This window comes from Dama dama, chromosome 20, assembly GCF_033118175.1.
Source record: "Dama dama isolate Ldn47 chromosome 20, ASM3311817v1, whole genome shotgun sequence".
In the NCBI taxonomy this organism is placed as follows: Eukaryota; Metazoa; Chordata; class Mammalia; order Artiodactyla; family Cervidae; genus Dama; species Dama dama.
The window spans coordinates 20,289,177-20,308,837 of NC_083700.1; the positions used below are offsets into that span (position 1 = coordinate 20,289,177).

A 19,661-nucleotide genomic window follows, 5' to 3' on the forward strand; every position below is an offset into this window, starting at 1 on the left:
CTGTAACACTGCATACATGACAGGATGCACATGTCAAAACCTACAGAACTTTAAAACACAAAGTGTAAACCTTAAAGATTTACTGAGCATGGCCCTGCCCATCAGAACAAGACCCAGTTTCCCCCTCAGTCAGTCTCTCCCATCAGGAAGCTTCCAGAAGCCTCTTATCCTTCTCCATGAGAGGGCAGACAGACTGAAAACCACAATCACAGAAAACTAACCAATCCGATCACATGGACCACAGCCTTGTCTAACTCAATAAAACTATGAGCCATGCCATGTAGGGCCACCCAAGACGGACAGGTCATGGTGGAGTTCTGACAAAACGTGGCCCATTGGAGAAGGGAATGGCAAACCACTTCAGTATTCCTGCCTTGTGAACCCCATGAACAGTAGGAAAAGCCAAAAAGATAGGACACTGAAAGATGAACTCCCCAGGTCGCTAAGTGCCCAACATGCTACTGGAGATCAGTGGAGAAATAACTCCAGAAAGAATGAAGAGACAGAGTCAAACCAAAAACTATACCCAGTTGTGGATGTGACTGGTGATGGAAGTAAAGTCTGATGCTGTAAAGAAGAATATTGCATAGGCCTGCAATGTTAGGTCCATGAATCAAGGTAAATTGGAAGTAGTCAAACAGGAGATGCCTGTTTGTGAACATCAACATTTCAGGAATCAGCAAACTAAAATGGACTGGAATGGGTGAATTTAACTCAGATGACCATTATATCTACTACTACTACTACTACTACTACCATCGGATCTACTGCTAGGCAAGAGGAAAGAGCCTCCTGATGAAAGTAAAAAAGGAAAGTGAAAAGCTGGCTTAAAACTCAACATTCAGAAAACTAAGATCACGGCATCTGGTCCCATCACTTCATGGCAGATAGATGGAGAAACAGTGGAAACGGTGACAAACTATTTTGTCGGGCTCCAAAATCACTGCAGATGGTGACTGCAGCCATGAAATTAAAAGACACTTGCTCCTTGGAAGAAAAGCTATGACCAACCTAGACAGCATATTAAAAAGTAGAGACATTACTTTGCCAACAAAGGTCCGTCTAGTCAAAGCTATGGTTTTTCCAATAGTCGTGTATGGATGTAGAGTTGGACTATAAAGAAAGCTGAGCGCCGAAGAATTGATGCTTTTGAACTGTGGTGTTGGAGAAGATTCTTGAGAGTCCCTTGGAGAGCAAGGAGATTCAACCAGTCCATCCTAAAGGAAATCGGTCCTGAATATTCATTGGAAGGACTGATGCTGAAGCTGAAACTCCAATCCTTTGGCCACCTGATGCAAAGAACTGACTCACTGGAAAAGACCCTGATGCTGGAAAAGATTGAAGGCAAGAGGAGATGAGAACAATAGAGGATGAGATGGTTCGATGGCATCACTGACTCAACGGACATGAGTTTGAGTAAACTCCAGGAGTTGGTGATGGACAGGGAGGCCTGGCGTGCTGCAGTCCATGGGGTCACAGAGTCGGAGACGACTGAGCGACTGAACTGAACTGAAACCTTAATATTTGCAACTTTTTCTTAAGTCAGCAGGTCCAGAGAATTCCAGTTGTAACAAGGCAGTCTAACTATATTTTAAATCTATTTCAAAAAGTCTCACTGAACAGGGTTGGGGCAGGGAGAGGGAGTGGGCAGGGGATTACAGACCTAAGTATCTGGAAATGAATTCAAGGCCAAAGGGACTGCACAAAAGTACTGTATTCTAGTCAATAAAGTTGTTTCCCACGGGGTACAGGTTAACAATTCTGACACTGCTACATATGTATACTGGAACTGAACAATTAAGTAAATAAAGGGTAGATGCAGGGAGTCAAGTTCCTCAATGTTGGCGTGAAAATGAACAGATCAGCAAGGGGAGGGGGACAAAACATCCATATAGTAATGAAGAAAACCCAGAGACATCAGAAAGAACTCATGTTTAAGTTTCTATAGATACAGATGGTTACACATAGAAATATTTATAGATATGTAGAGGTGAGTGAAAAAGTTGGCTTAAAACTCAACATTCAAAAAACTAAGATCATGGCATCCGGTCACACCACTTCATGGCAAATAGACTGGGAAATAACAGAAACAGTGACACACCATTTTGGGGGCTCCAAAATCACCGCAGATGGTGACTGCAGCCATGAAATTAAAAGATGCTTTGCTCCTTGTAAGGAAAACTACAACAAACCTAGATAGCATATTAAAAAGAGACTTTACTTTGCTGACTAAGGTCCATCTAGTCAAAGCTATGGTTTTTCCAGTAGTCATGTATAGAAGTGAGAGGTGGACTACAAAGAAAGCTGAGCACCAAAGAATTGATGCTTTTCAACTGTGGTGTTGGGGAAGACTCTTGAGATTCCCTTGGACTGCAAGGAGATCAAACCAGTCAATCCTAAAGGAGATCAGTCCTGAATACTCATTGCAAGGACTGATGCTAAAGCTGAAACTCCAATACTCTGGCAACCTGATGAGAAGAACCGACTCATTGGAAAAGACCCTGATGCTGGGAAAGACTGAAGGCAAGAGGAGAAGGGGGTGACAGAGGATAAGATAGTTGGATGACTTCACTGACTTGATGGACATGAGTTTGAGCAAGCTCAGGGAGCTGGTGATGAACAGGGAAGCCTGGCGTGCTGCAGTCCATGGGGTTGCAAAGAGTTGGACATGACTGAGCAACTGAACTCAACTCATGAATATACACAGGGGTTTATAAACACATATATTTCTTTACTCTGTCAGCTGAGAGGGTCTAAAAGAAGGTACACCCTTGTACCAAGAACCATACCTAATGCCCAGACATTGGTTTCTAATAATATGCTTCAATAAAAAGAACCAGTGCCTCTTGGAGAAATGACTGATTCTAGGACTGGAGCAGGAAATACACAAGATGAGCCTAGAGCATTCTGTAGTACCAGAAAGTAAGAAAGTGCTCAAAAACAAAACAAAAAACACACACTGATGACAGGATGGCAGAATAGCACACAAGCCAAATGAAAAAGCTACCAGTGGCCAATTCTGGAGCAACAATATACAGGAGCAGTATCAGATTTTATAACCTACGTGAAAGGCCAAATGTTAGTCACTCAGTTGTGTCCAACTCTTTGCAACTGCATGGACTTGCTTAGGCAAGAACACTGAAGTGGGTAGTCATTCCCTACCCAACCCAGGAATCAAACCCAGGTCTCCAGGACTGCAGGTAGATTCTTATGTCTGAGCCACCAGGGAAGCCCCTTACATAACTCAAAGTATAAAATAAATAATAAATATAAAATTAAAATAAAAAATAAATATAAAATAAAGAGTTGGACATGACTGAGCAACTGAACTCAACTCATGAATATACACAGGGGTTTATAAACACATATATTTCTTTACTCTGTCAGCTGAGAGGGTCTAAAAGAAGGTACACCCTTGTGTACCTTAGCCCAGACTGATACAGATAAATGACAGAATAAATACACGAAGAAGAGACATCTTCTCCTGTGTAGAATTCCAAATAAATTATATAGTTACCACATACTAAAGGGGAAGAGCCCAAGTATGGGCTGCATATATAGTGACTCCTATCCAAAGTCTACAGTAAGGGGGAGAGGAGAATATAGTAGGGAAACCTGGCAAATACTATTTTAGCCAGACAATCAAGGTCAATATAAATAGTCACAAATTATGATGATAAAATACACCCTTGCTATGAACTGATGAAAATGGCACTTTACATCTGTGACTGTCTTCCCAAAATTCCAATCTAATCATGAAAAAAACTCAGACAAATTCTAATAGTCAGGTGTACTATACTTGACCAGTACTCCTCAAAAATGTCAAGGTCATCAAAATCAAGGAAAGACTAAGAAACTGTCACAGCTAAGATGAGCCTAAGGAGACATGACAACTAAATGTAATGTGGTGTCCTTGATGGGATTCGGAAACAGAAAAACAATAGGTAAAAACTAAGGAAATCAGAATAAACTATGAGTTTCAGTTAATAACAATGTATCAACATTGATTTATTTTAGTAAATGTTAAATTAACAAATAACCATACTAATATAAGATGTTCATAACGAGAAACTGTTTGGCAGGAGTGGGGGATATATATATGGAAACTATACTACCGGGGAAGCCCAAACTGTGGGAGAACTAGACAAAGCAGTATTATTCAGCACTAGAAAGAAATGAGCTGTCAAGCCATGAAAAGACATGAAGGACACTTAAATGTATATTAATGAGTAAAAGAAGACAGTCTGAAAAGAGTGCATAGTATATGATTCCAACTATATGATAACCTGGGAAAGGCAAAACTATGGAGATAGTAAAAAGATTAGTTGCCAGTGCTTAGGGGGAGAAAGGAAAGAATAAGCAGAGCACAGGGGATTTTTAGGGCAGTAAAAGTACTCTGCATGCAATAATGGCAGATACATCATTACAAATTTGTCCAAACCCATAGAATACGCAACACCAAGAGTGAACCCTAAAATAAATCATGGACTCTGAGTGACAATGATGTATCAATGTAGGCTCATCAATTCTAACCATCTCTGGTGGGGTATATTTACAATGTTGGAGGTTATGCATTCTGTGGAGACACCTAATTCACAAACCCTTGGTGCCTTTCTTAAGTATCAAAAGCAAAATGCAATATTTGCACCAATATTTTAAAGCACATCCAAAATTTTAATGCTGGGCAAAAGAGGGTACTGTATAACTGTTAATAAAAACAATAGAGTATGCCCTGTCAGGACTGAGAAACTGAGAGGTATGTCAACAATGCATCTGGTCTTCCCAAAGAGGTAAAAAAGAATACATAACTTGTCAAATAAGCTGCTCATCATCACTAGGAATTTTTAACCTTGGCTGGGTGTTCTATTCACAAAGAATGCTGCCTGAGGCAGTAAAAGCACAAATAAACCTCATCTGACTTTCCACCATAATACCTCCAGCCACAGTTAACAAGGGTTGATTACTTGGGAAAGAGTCATAGACTCCCAAGGACTTCCCTGCTGGCTCAGAGGTTAAAGCATCTACCCCGCAATGCGGGAGACCCGGGTTCGGTCCCTGGGTCAGGAAGATCCCCTGGAGAAGGAAATGGCAATCCACTCCAGTATTCTTGCCTGGAGAATCCCATGGACGGAGGAGCCTGGTGGGCTACAAACCACGGGGCCACAAACAGTGGAACACACTGAGCGACTTCACTTTCACTTTCAATAGATTCCTCAAACCTTCTAGTTCCAAGGCAATCAGGATACAAACATAATCGACACAGACAGACTTATTTCTAAATAAATAAATCTTATTTTTCATTCAATAAAAAAAAGTATAATCAGGCTTAAGGTTTTCAGACATTTTAAAAACCAATATAAAATTATAATCAAGCTATTCAGAAGGAAAGTTCATTTGTTATCTCATAATTACCTACAAGGCCAATGTGACAACTTGACACCAAGAATAAAAATAAACTTGTAAAAAAAATAAATAAACTTGTTCATTTCCCTAATAGAACACAAAACTCTAATCTTAGAATTTCAAAACAGCCTCCTATATTTAAAATTACCAAGGCTACAGATCTGTGTTCCAGGTGGCCAGTACACAGCTAGTTTACATGTTTCTTCCTAGCATAATTAATGGGTCCCTTTCATTCCCAAGTGTCTTGGTTTGTACTATACACTACATAGTCTTCCCAATTTTAGTACATTTTGTGCCTGGAAGGCTCCTGTTAATAGGCACATGGTCTCTGGGCACCTGCATTACTAGTTTAGATAACTAGATAACTAAGGGTGGAAAAGTACTTACCGGGAGTTGGAGGAATTGTTCTAGACTTATTCATTCCATTGTGGGGAGGCTGGATGGGAGAGGTTAGCAAGGAGGAATGAGACCTGAGGTCAACTGGCCTTCAGAAATGACCTGAGGCTGCCAGATTCCCCATCAAACCTAAAATTCCTTAGGCCAAAGACTATTTGTCATTCAGCTTCCTATCCCCAGTGTCCAATATTATATATGTCATGTAGTAAGTACTCATTAAAATTTTTCCCTGGGGGTCTTCTCTGGTGGCTCAGTGGCAAAGAATCTGCCTGCCAATGTAGATGACACAGGTACGATCCCTAGTCCGGGAAGATCCCACATGTCACAGAGCAACAAAGCCCAAGTGTCCCAACTACTGAGCCTCTGTGCTTAGAGTCAGGGAACCGCAAGAGCTGAGAGCAGCTAATGAAGCCCACACACTCTAGAGCCCATGCTCCGCAAGAAAAGCTACCACAGTGAGAAGCCTGTGCACCGCAACAGGACAAAAATAAACAAATAATAAAAATTAAAAAAAATTTTCCCTGAATGAATGAAAAGTGATTATTAAGGCTAGCATACAAACTCATACTAGTTTTCCTTCATGCACTTTCATAATTTCATTCTGTTAGGTAGTTAGAATAGGGAAAAGGAGTCCAAAATGGCGGTGGCCAAAAGACAGGAGGGAAAAAGCCGGGGAAAATAGAGCAGAGAAAGGTCAAAGGAAGGCCGGAGGACCAGAGCGGGGACTTCAGGGAGGACAGCGCTCCGGCCTAAGCCCAATTTGCATAGGACAGGCCCAGGGGGAAGAAAAAAACATACAAAAATAGGAGCCAAAGGGCGCGCCCCACCCCCGCAAGCGCGCAATGGGGCGCTCTTTTCTTCCCGTCTTTGGATCCACGTGCCCTCACTCCTCGAAGATGAATTTTCCTGCTATTATCTAAATAAAATAGAGCTGTAACACTGATTTACTTAAGAGCTGTAACACGGTCCATTGGAGACCTGAGAGCTATAACACGGTCTGTCCAAGACCCGAGAGCCGAGACCCGCCGAGGAGGCTTTAATGTCCGTCATTCCAAATTTTTGTTGTGACGAGAGACAAAGAACCGAGGAGCATACACTCGCCTGACAATTCCTTATTTTTAATTTTTATACAGGTTTCACTGTTTAGTCAAAGTGTGAAAGTGTTAGTCACTCTCAGTTGTGTCGACTCTTTGCGACCCTGTGGGCTGTTGTCTACCAGGCTTCTCTGTCCATCGAATTCTCCAGGCAAGAAAACTGGAGTGGGTTGCCATTCCCTTCTCCAGGGGATCTTCCCAACCCAGGGATCTAACTTGAGTCTCCTGCATTGCAGGAGATTCTTTACCAACTGAGCCACCAGGAAGATCCTGTTCACTATTTAGAGGGAAGTACTAAAAATATTATGCAAGCTCTACATTTTTCAAGTTTTAGTATTAGTGACAGTTTTGTTTCCTATTATGGGAAGCAATAAAAATAATGCTTAAGAATAAAATATGACATTCAATTATGTAAGCAATTTCAAAGTGAGGCTATGTTTTCCTTTACTGAAGTATACTGAAAATAAAAGTTTTTATTAATTAAAAAAAAAAAAAACCTTAATTCCAAGGATAGCAAAATGAGGTAAGAAAAAGGAAAAAGAAACAAACATGCTGACATGTAAAAAGTAGCCTTTATTTTATGTTAATTCTGGGAATAAAATCTATTATAATTATACTGTTTCATCTCGTAAAAAATAAATGCACCACGCTTAGTAAGAAAAAATTAAACACAATGGGTTTCCTCACATAATAGAGGCTAAATATTACCAGTAAAGTCTTGAAGATATTTCTGATGCTAAAGCTGTAAAGATATATATATTTTGTCTGGATAAGATTTTTTTGTTTACTTACTTTTCAATTTTTATCTTTAAAAACTTGATCAGCATACAACAACTCTATAAAAGTGAAACTGTTAGTTGCTCTCTCATGTCCAACTCTATGCGACCCCATGGACTATAGCTCTCTAGGGTCCTCTGTCCATGGGGTTTTCCAGGCAAGAATATTGGCGTGGATAGCCATTCCCTTCTTTGGGGGATCTTTCCAACTCAGGGATGGAACCCAGGTCTCCCACATAGAAAACAGATTCTTTACCGTCTAAGCTACCAGCTGGATGTGAAAATGGGTTACTTCTTTACAGTGTGGGATAATGAATGCTACAGGGAAGAAAGTTGCTAATAGCCATAATAGTTTCCCTAACTTAACTCATTCTCTTCCTATGCACCCTATTTCTGAGGACCCCTCAATCAGTTATTCACCAGCAAAACAAACATAATCAGTCCTAAATCATTTCTCAACACCAACTCAGGCTCTTGAGATCTGCTATAATTTGAACCATAGCCTTTACAGCCAATTTAAATGCAACTCCCAAATGCTTTTAGTTTGGTATATGGTGAAAGTTAAAGAATAAGATATACTTGCTTTATCAACCACCTTTGAGTTTGCAACTCAAGTAAATTACCAAAGAAGGCATCTTAATATTTTAAAGTTCTGTCTCATTACTATTTCTGAATTACCACATAAAGCTATTAAAAGCATGATTCCTCACGTGATCTGATAAGTCTATTCTGGGGTGACAGTCGGCACCCTGAATCCCAACACCCATTTCTTAAATATTCAACTAGTCTTCAGAGGTACTGTATTTGAGTGTGAGTAGAAGTGTAAATCTATCACTACTATTGAAAAAAGAGCTCAAAATACCTTCATCTTTGAAAGAAGCCCTTAGAAATTAATAAAAAGAGAGATACTTTTTAAGTGATATAACCCATTAGCAATTAAATGCATCCTTTAATCCAATTTAAATTTGTGCCATTTCTTTTGAAAGCTGAGGAATACAGACTACAGTATAGGTTTTGTAAGCCATAGTCTATTTCAACATATTGAGTGAGAAAAAAGTTACAGTAAGACTTTTTCCAAATTAGTTAACATAAAAGATAATTTTGTAGGCCAGGGAAATCTAAAATAATCTATCAGCACACAATTCATAAAGGGAAACTTCAGTGTCACATTTCCTTAAATTCAAAACATCAGGGAGAGAAAACAAAATTCATTGTCATTTCTAAGAAAAGAGATGTAAGCAACATACCTTGAGAAAACAGATCCAAAAAAGTTTTTAACCCTACCAGAATCAAAATGATCATAATGGGCAAAAAGAATTACGTAACCTTCATGGTACATTCAATAGAAAAACTATACACTTAATAAATTACAAATTTTATCATGATTAAACTGATTAGCAAAAGAATTCAAAGAAGTTTTCAGAACTTTCACAGAGGTCATCACATTTTCCAAGATCTCCAAACATTAAACTAATCAACCTCCCAATTTTCAGGATATACTAATATAACCAGAACTAGACAGACACACAGATACAAAGGCCCAGTGGGGGAGGTGGAGGAGTAGAGGGGAGAGAGAAAACTTCCTGGTTAATTCACTGAATAGCTCCCCCTAAGAGTAATCAGGCTCTTGAACGCAGCTGGGAGAAAATCCACACAAGCAGCTGACTCTCTGCAGACTGCTCTGTACTTTTCCAAACAGAAGTAAACTAATTACTTGTGCTTCAAGTCCACAGAATACATAGATCTGTCATTCTAGGCTTGCTCTAAGGCCTGAGACAAGAATCTGCAGTTTCAGAGAGCTTAAGCAAAAACAAGTCATTTTTAAAAGATGTTTTCATAATAACGGAAGTTCACTGAAGGAAGTACACACACGAGTACTCAAATACAGTACCTTACTCTGCAACTTTAATACCCTGCAGACAGGTGTATTTCTTCAACTATATGAGAGCTTTATTAGTTAGCAGGGAAAATAAGTAACAAACAAAAGAAGCTACGCACATACTACTTAGCGTTTGACTAACGTTACATCACAAATTTAATTCTTAAGTACCCCTCACATTGCTGACAGCGGAAATTCACTGTACAGTCACCACCAATTCTTAAAACTTATTTGAAGAATCTGTAAGAATTTTTTCATTCTAAAGGTAGACTGCAGGTGTAAGTCTTAGTACTGTATGCATTAAGATCCTTCAGTTCCCCTCAACTCCCAAATATGCTGTATATGCCAAAATAAAAGATTTAAAGGAGGCATCTTCAAGTCAGAGGAGTGCAGCTAAAACAGAACATCTGTATGTCAGAGCACAAGTGGGCCTATAGTACACAGGATCAACTGTAAACACAATAGCAAGTACAGTCATGTAAAACACAAGAGAAAGAGAAACGGACACTTGAGAAGCTGAACTGGACTGTGAGGTAAACTACACAAACAAATTAAAGGTAACCAGTTCCTCATCTGCTACGCTCACCTCTGGGGCTTAGAACTTAGTTGTCTTTAGTTCCCTTCTTTATATAAGAGCACAAGACAGCCCAAGAGAGCAGATGCTCTGAAATTCTTCTAACAGTGCTTCTCCTCTATGGTCTTGTAAACGTTATTCAACCTCTTCAGATAGATAATTAAATAAAAACTAAATGCACAGGGAGTCCTGGGTATTAATGCACATACAACCATTCTCTGACCTCAAAGACAGTATAAAATCCAAACTTATTAGCACTGCAATCAAAACTCTGTTTGATCTAACTTCAAGCAGTTAGATCTAACCCACCTGCAGTGTAGGTTTCTCAAGGGCAGGGATGTTGGGACTCTGTGACTCATATGAGCCTAATAGTGTTTTACACATAGCTTGTGCTTAATTGTGGTATCAGGCTGAACATGAGGTGATGTTAGTGGGCCAAAATCAGAAAAGTGACACTCTAAATCACTGTTTTTCAAACAGTGGATTACAACCTAATGAGTCAGGACATTAATACAGTGGGTCACCATCAGCATTCAAACAAAAAACATAAAACAAAACACTAAACAGACTAAAAAATACCAGGGTGCAAGATCCTAGTAAAGACAGTTTTGTGAGACTTGTTTCAGGTGGGTTGTTGGTTTGTTGTTGTTGTTTTTAATTGGGTTGTAATACAAAATGTATCTCTTACCATGAGTTCCAATTAATATTTTTAAACTGCCTAGATACTGTTTTTTCCAAATGTAGGCCTGGAATAGTTTTTTCCCCAAATGTGGACCCATACATAGGCTCTTACTAGACTGCCCAAGGGAAGCACAGAAACTATCTATATAGCTGACAATCGAAGAACAGAACGACCCTAACTGGCTCCAACCTAAACCACTACAATATCCTTTGTGCCATCATCTAACAAATGAACTCGCCACAGATCATGCTCCCTAAGCGCCCTGCCGTGATCATAAATCGTAAATGTTTGCTTGTTAACTGAGCCTCTTTGCTTATCTACAGATCATAAGAATTATTCCCAATGGGACCTATCTAAAAAAACAATTATCCTTGAGAGCATGGTAACAAACCCTCTCCTGAAACAAACTGGAAAGTAGTGGCTGAAAAGAGAACTGTTTTTCACAGTAACTTACATGACCCAGACAAATCTTCATGTTACTAACAAAAGATCTTTTTCCTGGTCACAGCAATGTTGAGGAAGTCATTTCTGAGGGGGAGATAATGCTATTTTCAAATTTAGTTGTATTATTTTGCTGCCCTACTACCTATGGAATTAAAAGTATTTCTTGGGGTTACAGTTACAGTCGTCATGTTCTCTTCACTGATAAAGATAGCAAAAAATAACAGCAAAGAATGACTATTTTGTCCCTGTCTTCCACCCAATTTAACAGTAAGAGAAACAGGGTAAATAAAGTTATAAAATAGTTCCACTTCAAAACTATAGAACCAAAGTTCAATTGCTACCCAACTTTACAGGAATGTGACTGAATTTTAAGAATTTTCAGTGACTTCAGTCAAGAATAGTTGACTTCCCTATCTCACAATGCTGTTATGAAGATCAAATCAAACATAAAAACACTGCACAAACTGTGCTGTATGCTTAGTCGCTCAATTGTTTCTGCCTCTTTGCCACCTGATTGACCCTAGCCACCAGGCTCCTCTGTCCATAGGATTCTCCAGGCAAGAACACTAGAGTGGGCTGCCATGCCCTCCTCCAGGGGATCTTCCCAACCCAGGTATCGAACCCAGGTCTCTCGCACTGCAGGCGGATCCTTTACCATCTGAACACCAGGGAAGCCACTACACAAACTGCAAAGTGATATGATTATTATTACTATTATCTTGTTCTACCTGTTAATCCTCATCTTTATTACAACAGCTCAGCAAGATTCAGTGGCATCATCGACTGAATGGACATAAGTTCAAGCAAACTCCCAGACATAGTGGAGGACAGGGAAGCCTGGTGTGCTGCAGTCCATGGGGTCACAAAGAGTCGGACACGACTAAGCAACTGAACAACAAGCAAGATTCAATAAATAAAGTACAGATGACTAGGTATAATAGTTAGTCCATTATCTACTGAACTGATTGTCCTAAGGGCTGGGATTTCACTTTGTTTGTTTCTTGACTATTGACTCTCTACATAACCATGACAATAAAATGAACTGAGAATTCAAGGCCTGTAGATTCACTCCAGGTATAGGTTCAGTATGTAGACTGTATTAACCACACCTGGCAAGGGAGTAAAAAATAAAGACTTCGGGTCACCATGCAAGACCTACTGAATCATAATGTTTAAAGGGTGAGCCTGAGAATCCATACTTATGACAAGCAAACCCAGTGATTCTTATACTCACTAAAGCTTGAGAATCACTGCCATAAAAACTTCCTTTGATCAATAACCATGATTTCAAACACCATTTTCAAAATCTACCTTGAAAATCTACACTAAATAGAATTCAGCTACAACTGAGAAAGCAGATCTTAAGTAGGTACTTTTTAACTCATAAAAATACTTGTGGCCCCAGCCTCTTTTTAGTCAATCTTCAAATAAAATGAAGCAAAAAAAGAGAGAGAGAATGCCTATGGCATATTTATAAGTTTTAAAAATAAATTACAAATAAATATATACACACAAACATCTTCAATTTTTCTTAGGATTTAACACAGGAAAGTTATATTATCTTGCAGCTATCAAGAAGTAAGGCATACACCCTCTGCCTAGCATAAACATATCATGATACTGAATGCTTACAAGCCAACCTTAGAGTTCATGCTTATTGAAGACCATATTATACAAATACCAAAGAGACAAAACAAACTAGCCACAGACAAACCTAATCTCTCAAAAACAGACAGTATTATATCCATATCCAGTGCACGCTTAGACCCTCTGAAAGGCATCTCTTAAGAAATCAATCAAGAGTCCATGAAACTACCTTAAGAAAAATCAACCTGAAGTCAAATATTTCATACGCTATATAATTAGTGCAAAGACATACTTATTTTGGTTCTACTTGCTCAAAGCATCCTTTCTCACTAGCCTCCAGGTATATACACATCACAGGGAAGACACTCAATATATATTACACTGAGAAATTACAAGGTGGAGACTAACAATGTCATTTGAAAAAACTTTCCATCTGCAGTAAAAGTCAGAACTCAGAGGCTTGCTCATAATCTAGTATCTAGCCTTGCAACATGACTCTTTCCCAAACCAGTTAAGAATCTAGGCAGTTTTGAATGGAGAAGGACAAACCAAACCATACTGAATTCAGTTTAATGACTTTTCCAAGATTCAGTGAGGACAAGGCCATAGTAAGGAGCCTTTCAAGAAATGCACAGAAATGATGCTCTTTTTTGTCCAAGCCTGTATTCTCTTAAATCTCAAAGTTATTCTATTCTTTCAAACCTCTGTCAGTTGTCCAAATTACTGCACATATGGAAATTGTAATAATTTATGTATTGAAAGAAAGCAGAAAAGTCTAAAAAGGCAATTATCAAGGTCCAAACATCCACCTTTGACTCAATACAAACTACCTCTATACAATAATAACCTACCTAGACCTACCCAGACCCTACCTGGCACTTCATCAACATGCAAAACTTTCCTGGGACAATAGAGAGCTTAATTAAGGAAACTGGGTGAGAGACAGAGAAAAGTGTTGCCTAAAGAATGCTTTAGGAAAATCAGCATCAACCTAACCAAGATAAAAACAAGTTCCAGATACAGATATCCCTCAAGAACCATGTCTCTGATTTCCTCCTCTCACTTGAAAACTTAAGGAGAAAATGCAGACTTTAGTAGAAGGAAGGAAGGAAGTTGTATAGTTGAGGACCCAAACAAATTACCAACTACACTGGCTCTGTGGTGCAACTATCACTATTTTCACTATTAGCAGAGATGCCTCAAAGAATTTGGAAATCAAAATACAGTTGGAAGGTGAGAAACCAATATGTGGAAGATATCTGATCATCACAACCTTCCAAGAAAGGTTCTCTAAGCAAAGAGTGCTCTTTTTGCCCTGCCCACGAAAATAAAGTTCTCCACTCACCACTAATGATGTGCTAAAATGTAATGTCTTTTCTCTAGAAGGAGAAATGGGCCTAGACTGGAACCTGTGCCTGAGGCAAGTCCTTCTGTAGGGAATCACCTGGGGTCTCCTTTACAACATCTAGTTTATATCTGAACTCTGTGGCAAAAACCACAGAAAAGGCAAGAAGCCACCAGCTACACTACTTAGTATATATAAAATGGTCATGTTAGCTGTTGTCTTCTACAGAATTCTTTGTTTCAGTTTAGTCCCTTTACCTCCAGTAAAGAGTAAATGATTTAGAACTCTATGATAAATTTATAATTTTAAATAAACACTTCAGTTTTAAATTTAAAAATAAACAGCTGGATCCAAAATTAACTTTGAAAAGGAAAGGAAAATGACAATTCCAAGAGCTTCTACCAAAAGGAAACGTCAGTCACAGATTTTGAGTTATCTAGGAAAAAAACAAAGAATTAGGTGCCCAGGTATAAAACAAAAGGTTGAGAATAAAACCTCAAAAGATTAATATACTGCCAGAGAGAACCAGAAACACTGTAGGACATTAACAGAAAAATAACTCATCCATTTACAAAAAGGACAGAGGAAAGGTATAATAGCTTCAAACACTTAATTTGGTGAGCTACTCTTTCTTATAGTGTAAGGTAAGAGGAAACAGAATGAAGGGATACCACAGAATAAGAAGGTCAAGGATAAAGGTAAGAGGCATGAGCTGAATAAGAAAGGATAGACCCGCTACGGGTCCTTCAAAACACTATTCCCTTGAAACTTTGATCAAACCTACTGTCCTACCAGAGGAAAGGCTGGAGGTTAGGGAAATTACAGTTAAATATGAGAAAGAGGGAATTCCCTCGCGGTCCAGTGGTTAGGACTCTGAGCTTTCACTGCCGTGGGCGGGGCGGGGGGTGGTGGTTAGATCCCTGGTAGGGGGACGGAGATCCTGCAAGGAGCAAAGCAAGGCCCAAAAAAAAAAAAAAAAAGAAAGAAAAGAGAGAAAGATTCATGAGGGCAAATCTAAACTCTGAAAGGAAGAACAGAAGTGTGGGGAAAAAGGAATATACAAGGCAGTAAGATAGAAGACTGCTGAGGAGAAGGGAGACAGCGTATACACCATCTACCAGTCACTCAGCAAGCACTATATAAATTTTAATACAAAGTATAAAAACACACATGTAACAGCTGGATTAAAGAAGTGGAGGAGGTCTGCAAAGAAACTGCAAAACAGGGCAGCATCCTGCCAGAGTTTTAAGGGATGCAGTGAGGAAGTAAGGATGAAGGAATATGAAGGGGGAGGGGTGGAGCAAGGAAAGAGGAAGGGCTGCAACAGCAGAAGGAGCCTAAAAAGAGAAGAAAGGGAAAGCAACCCAGAGCAGAGAAAGAATAAAAATAAAGCTTGAGATAACAAGGGAAGACAGCAGAGAATGAAAACGGCATGCCCTGTGAAAGTGGGGAGGTCAAGACCCCAAAAGGGCTGTAGTTTGGGGGAAGTACCAGCTAGGGAGCGTTCTACCATAAAGCTCTGACTCAAAAGAAGTATGAGTACCGTGCAGGAGTGAAGACGAGGGCCAGAACAGAGGTGCTCTCAGAGAGGTGTGATGGAGACACTATATTCAAAATCCTGATGTGATGTAGGGACTACTGTGAAGACAAACCATCGTGTCAAAGACGACGCCGCCACCGCCACCACCACCAACCAAAAGAACCCCAAGGGTCAGAGAAGAAGGTGTTCTTGGAGTATGAATACACAAAAAGAGGGGACACACGGTAGGATACAAAAATACAGCGAGTGCTTAACCATAGGAGAGGGTAGCTAAGGGAAGAAAAGGGAGTGCGGCGTGGAGGGATCTGTTTTCGGAGAAAAGTAGGAGCAGACCAAAGGTCCTGCCTCTGGTCTAGAGGACGGAAGGGACGGTCCACGGGGGCTGAAAAGAGTGGTAGAGCGCAAGAAACTATGATGTTCAAGATGAGAACTTGGGGAGGGGGGACACACAGTGGCTGGGTGAGAAAAAGAGATGCTGTCAGTCAGAAGCAGAAAGAGGTTCAACAAGAGGAAAGCGGAGAAGGCGGCAGCATGCCGAGGGGGGAAGGCAAGCGGGACAGAAAAAAAGGCAAAGCAATGGGGGCAGGGGTAACAGCAGGAGGGACGCTGGGAGATTACAGGGAGGGAGGTGGGGGTCCCAGAAACCCAGGGTGTGGGGAGGTAAAGGGGGCAACCTCCGAGGAGGGGCGGGGGACCGGAGGGCCGGTTCGGGGGTTGCAGGGAGGTGCGGCCTGAGGGTGACAGGGTTAGAGGAGAAATGCAGGGACAGACGGAGGGGAGGGGGCGGGGTGGGACAGCGGGCAGCCCCAATACTCACACCTCCAGAATGCGGTCCCCCTTGCGCACCCCGGCCCGGTCGGCTGCCCCCCCGGGCAGCACGGCGCTCACATGCTGCAGCGGCGCGTACAGCTCTCCGTTGATGCTCCGCAGTTGCCCGCCCTCGCTCACTTGGCCCCGCACGTTGAAGCCGTAGCCGGACTCGGACTTGACGATGCGCACGACCCGCGGGCCGCCGCCTCCCCCGCCGCCGTTCCCGGCGCAGTGGAGCCCAGACCCCCCACCGCCGCCGCCACCTCCGTTCCTGTGAGGGGCTGCGGGGTGAATCCCTTCCCCGTCCTCGTCCGCCATCTTGCGAGCTAGCAAGCCGTACTCCCACCCCGCTACACCTCCACTCCCTCCGCGCGTGCTCGCCCTTCTCAGCCGCCGCGCGACCCCCGGCGCGCGCGCCCGCTCCGCCGACCGCCGGACCCTAGTCGGCCACGGAGCTACCGGCGCGGGTTAAGGGGAGACAGGGGGCGGGGGGAAAAGAGGACGGTTAGATGCCGTGAAGCCTCCTGGGAGATGTAGTTTCTGATTGGTGGGGGCGGGGAGAGGGCTGGGCCCGGGCCGGAGCTGAGGTTATACAACGCAATTCGGGGCGCAAAGCCTGCTGGGGGTTGTAGTTCGTCTTTTATACTCGTTTTATCCTGTTGGACCGGGAGTCCCTAATCCGGCCTAGAATGTAGGTGACAGATTCATCTTTTGGTGCGGGGCAAATTTAATTTTCCTTTCATTTCATAACTCCTAAAAACAATTCTAATAGGACAGATTTGACATTTGTGATTCAACACAGTCTTAAATTATAACTCGTTTGCTCAGTATTTTGTGTCTACATACATCATTATTACTTTCTTTTTTTTTCCCCCCCAAGTCCTGCCTGCCAGCATACAGAATCTTAGTTCCCCCACCAGGAATGGAACCCTTGCCTCTTGCAATGGAAGTGCAGAAGTCTTAACCACTGCACTGCCAGGGAAGTCCCTACAACCATTATTTAATTTCGGGACTCCAACAATCTTGTGAGACAACTGGGTCATGAATTCATTTCTTTATTTAACATATGAGGAAACTGAACCAAAGTCATCCAGCTATTAAGTAACAGGAACTAAAGCCCAGTTATTTTTGTGCAACATTCTTTTCTTATATTGCAACTACATAAGAACTGTTGTGTCTGACTCTTTTTGGGGCCCCATGGGCTATAGCCCTCCAGACACCTCTGTCCTTGGAATTTTCCAGGCAAGAATGCTGCAGCAGGTTGTCATCTCCTTTTCCAGGGGATCTTCTCAACCCAGAGTGCCCCATCTATGTAAAAACTTATGGAGAGGAAACTATAGTCTCAGTGATTTAGACCTGGATATTAGAGTGGCCAAGTAATAATTTCAATTGAGTAGTGATTTTGTTCTTTGGGGGTTTTTTTTGTGTTTTTTTTTTTTTAGTTTTAAAAGGTTCATTTTTTTTGTCTTACTGAAATATAGTGATTTACAATATTAAGTAAGTTTCAGGGATACAACATAGTGATTCACAAGTTTTAAAGATTATACCCCACTTATAATTATTATAAAATATTGGCTATATTCCCAGTGCTGCACAATGTAGCCTTGTAACTTACTTATTTTATACCCAGTAGTTTGTACCCCTTAATTCCCAACCCCTATCACGCTCCTCCTACCTTCCCTTTCCACACTGGTAACACTAGTTTGTTTTCTGTATCTGAGTGTTTCTTTCTTTCTTTGAGAATCTGTTTCTTTTTTGTTATGTTCACTACTGTGTTTTATGTCTTAGATTTCACATATAAATGATAACATAGTATTACACAATGATTTTGAAGTTACCTGTGTTTCAAATTCATTTTGTTTCCCCCAAGAGCATAGTAGTGTTCTTTGTAAATAGCAGTAATTGATGTTTTTTGGCTAACTACACAAACACAAACTTACAAATATTGTGCAGAATGCCTGGCAAGTCAAGTAAGAAGAACAAGAACAAAAATATGAAAAATAGCTTGCTTAAGCACTTACTGCTCAAGTCTGGCAAGCTAATAAGTCTGTTACTGTTTCATGAATGCTGAAAAAAGATCCAAGATTCCTGGGCCAGAGACAGAGGAATTTTATTCACAACAGTAGCAACAACTTCAGACCCTTTGTATTAATTCCTCTTGCCCCACCAAGTGCCATGAGGATGACATGAAGGCTCAGATGAATGCTGTGTACTTGGTGGTCTTAAACTCCACAGTTGGGGAACACTGAGCTTGGGGAACCTACACCATTTTGTAGGGAGTAGTAAGCAAACGTATTATTTATCCTGGAGGGAGAGCTTATTTCATTCCTCACATCTGCTCACTGTAAACATAACCCTGAGAAATGACCCTGGTAAAAAATGGTCAGGGCCTTACATTCTTGTCATATGCAAGAAGGTGGATGTGTGTATGTGCATGCTCAGTTGTGTCTGACTTATTGCAACCTTATGGACTGTAGCCTGCTAGGCTCCTCTGACCATGGAAATTTTCAGGCAAGAATACTGGAACAGGTTACCATTTCCTGCTCCAGGGGATCTTCCCAACCCAGGGATCAAACCCACGTCTGTTGCAGATTCTTTACTAATGTGCCCCCTGCGATGCCCCAGGAAGGTGGGTAAAAAGCATAAAAAACCCATGAAGGACTGTCTCTCTGCACATTGTGAGTGAAGTGAAGTTGCTCAATTGTATCCAATTCTTTGCAACCCTATGGACTGCAGCCTCCCAGGCTTCTCCGTCCATGGGATTTTCTAGGCAAGAGTACTGGAGTGGGTTGCCATTTCCTTCTCCAGGGTATCTTCCCGACTCGGGGATTGAACCCAGGTCTCCCGTGTTATAGGCAGACGCTTTACCCTCTAAGCCACCGTGCCAAACATTAAGCACTAAATGCTAAACACTTTATAATCTCATTTAGTTCTCACAACTCTCTAATGTCCTGTATTTCATAGATTAAGTAAACAGGCATAGAGAGCTCACACAGCTAATAAGGTGTGAATCTAGGAAAAACAACAGGGATACATAGCTAGAAGAGAATAAAAGTTAATTTACAGAGGTTTAATGACTTGTAAAAGCAACAAGCAACCCCCTCCAAAGAATTTATGGACTATATAAGCGC

The 19,661-nt window shown here is 41.0% G+C and overlaps 1 protein-coding gene across 1 annotated transcript in view; it reads right to left on the reverse strand.

Annotated features, from left to right (window-relative positions):
• SNX27 (sorting nexin 27) overlaps positions 1-16,885 on the reverse strand; it is a 77,713-nt gene extending 60,828 nt beyond the window's left edge. Inside the window, exon 1 of the mRNA XM_061120829.1 lies at positions 16,538-16,885. Within this exon, the coding sequence (XP_060976812.1) occupies positions 16,538-16,848 (311 nt within the window). The 5' untranslated portion in view covers positions 16,849-16,885. The remainder of the gene's footprint in view (positions 1-16,537) is intronic.
• Between the last annotated feature and the right edge of the window lie 2,776 nt (positions 16,886-19,661).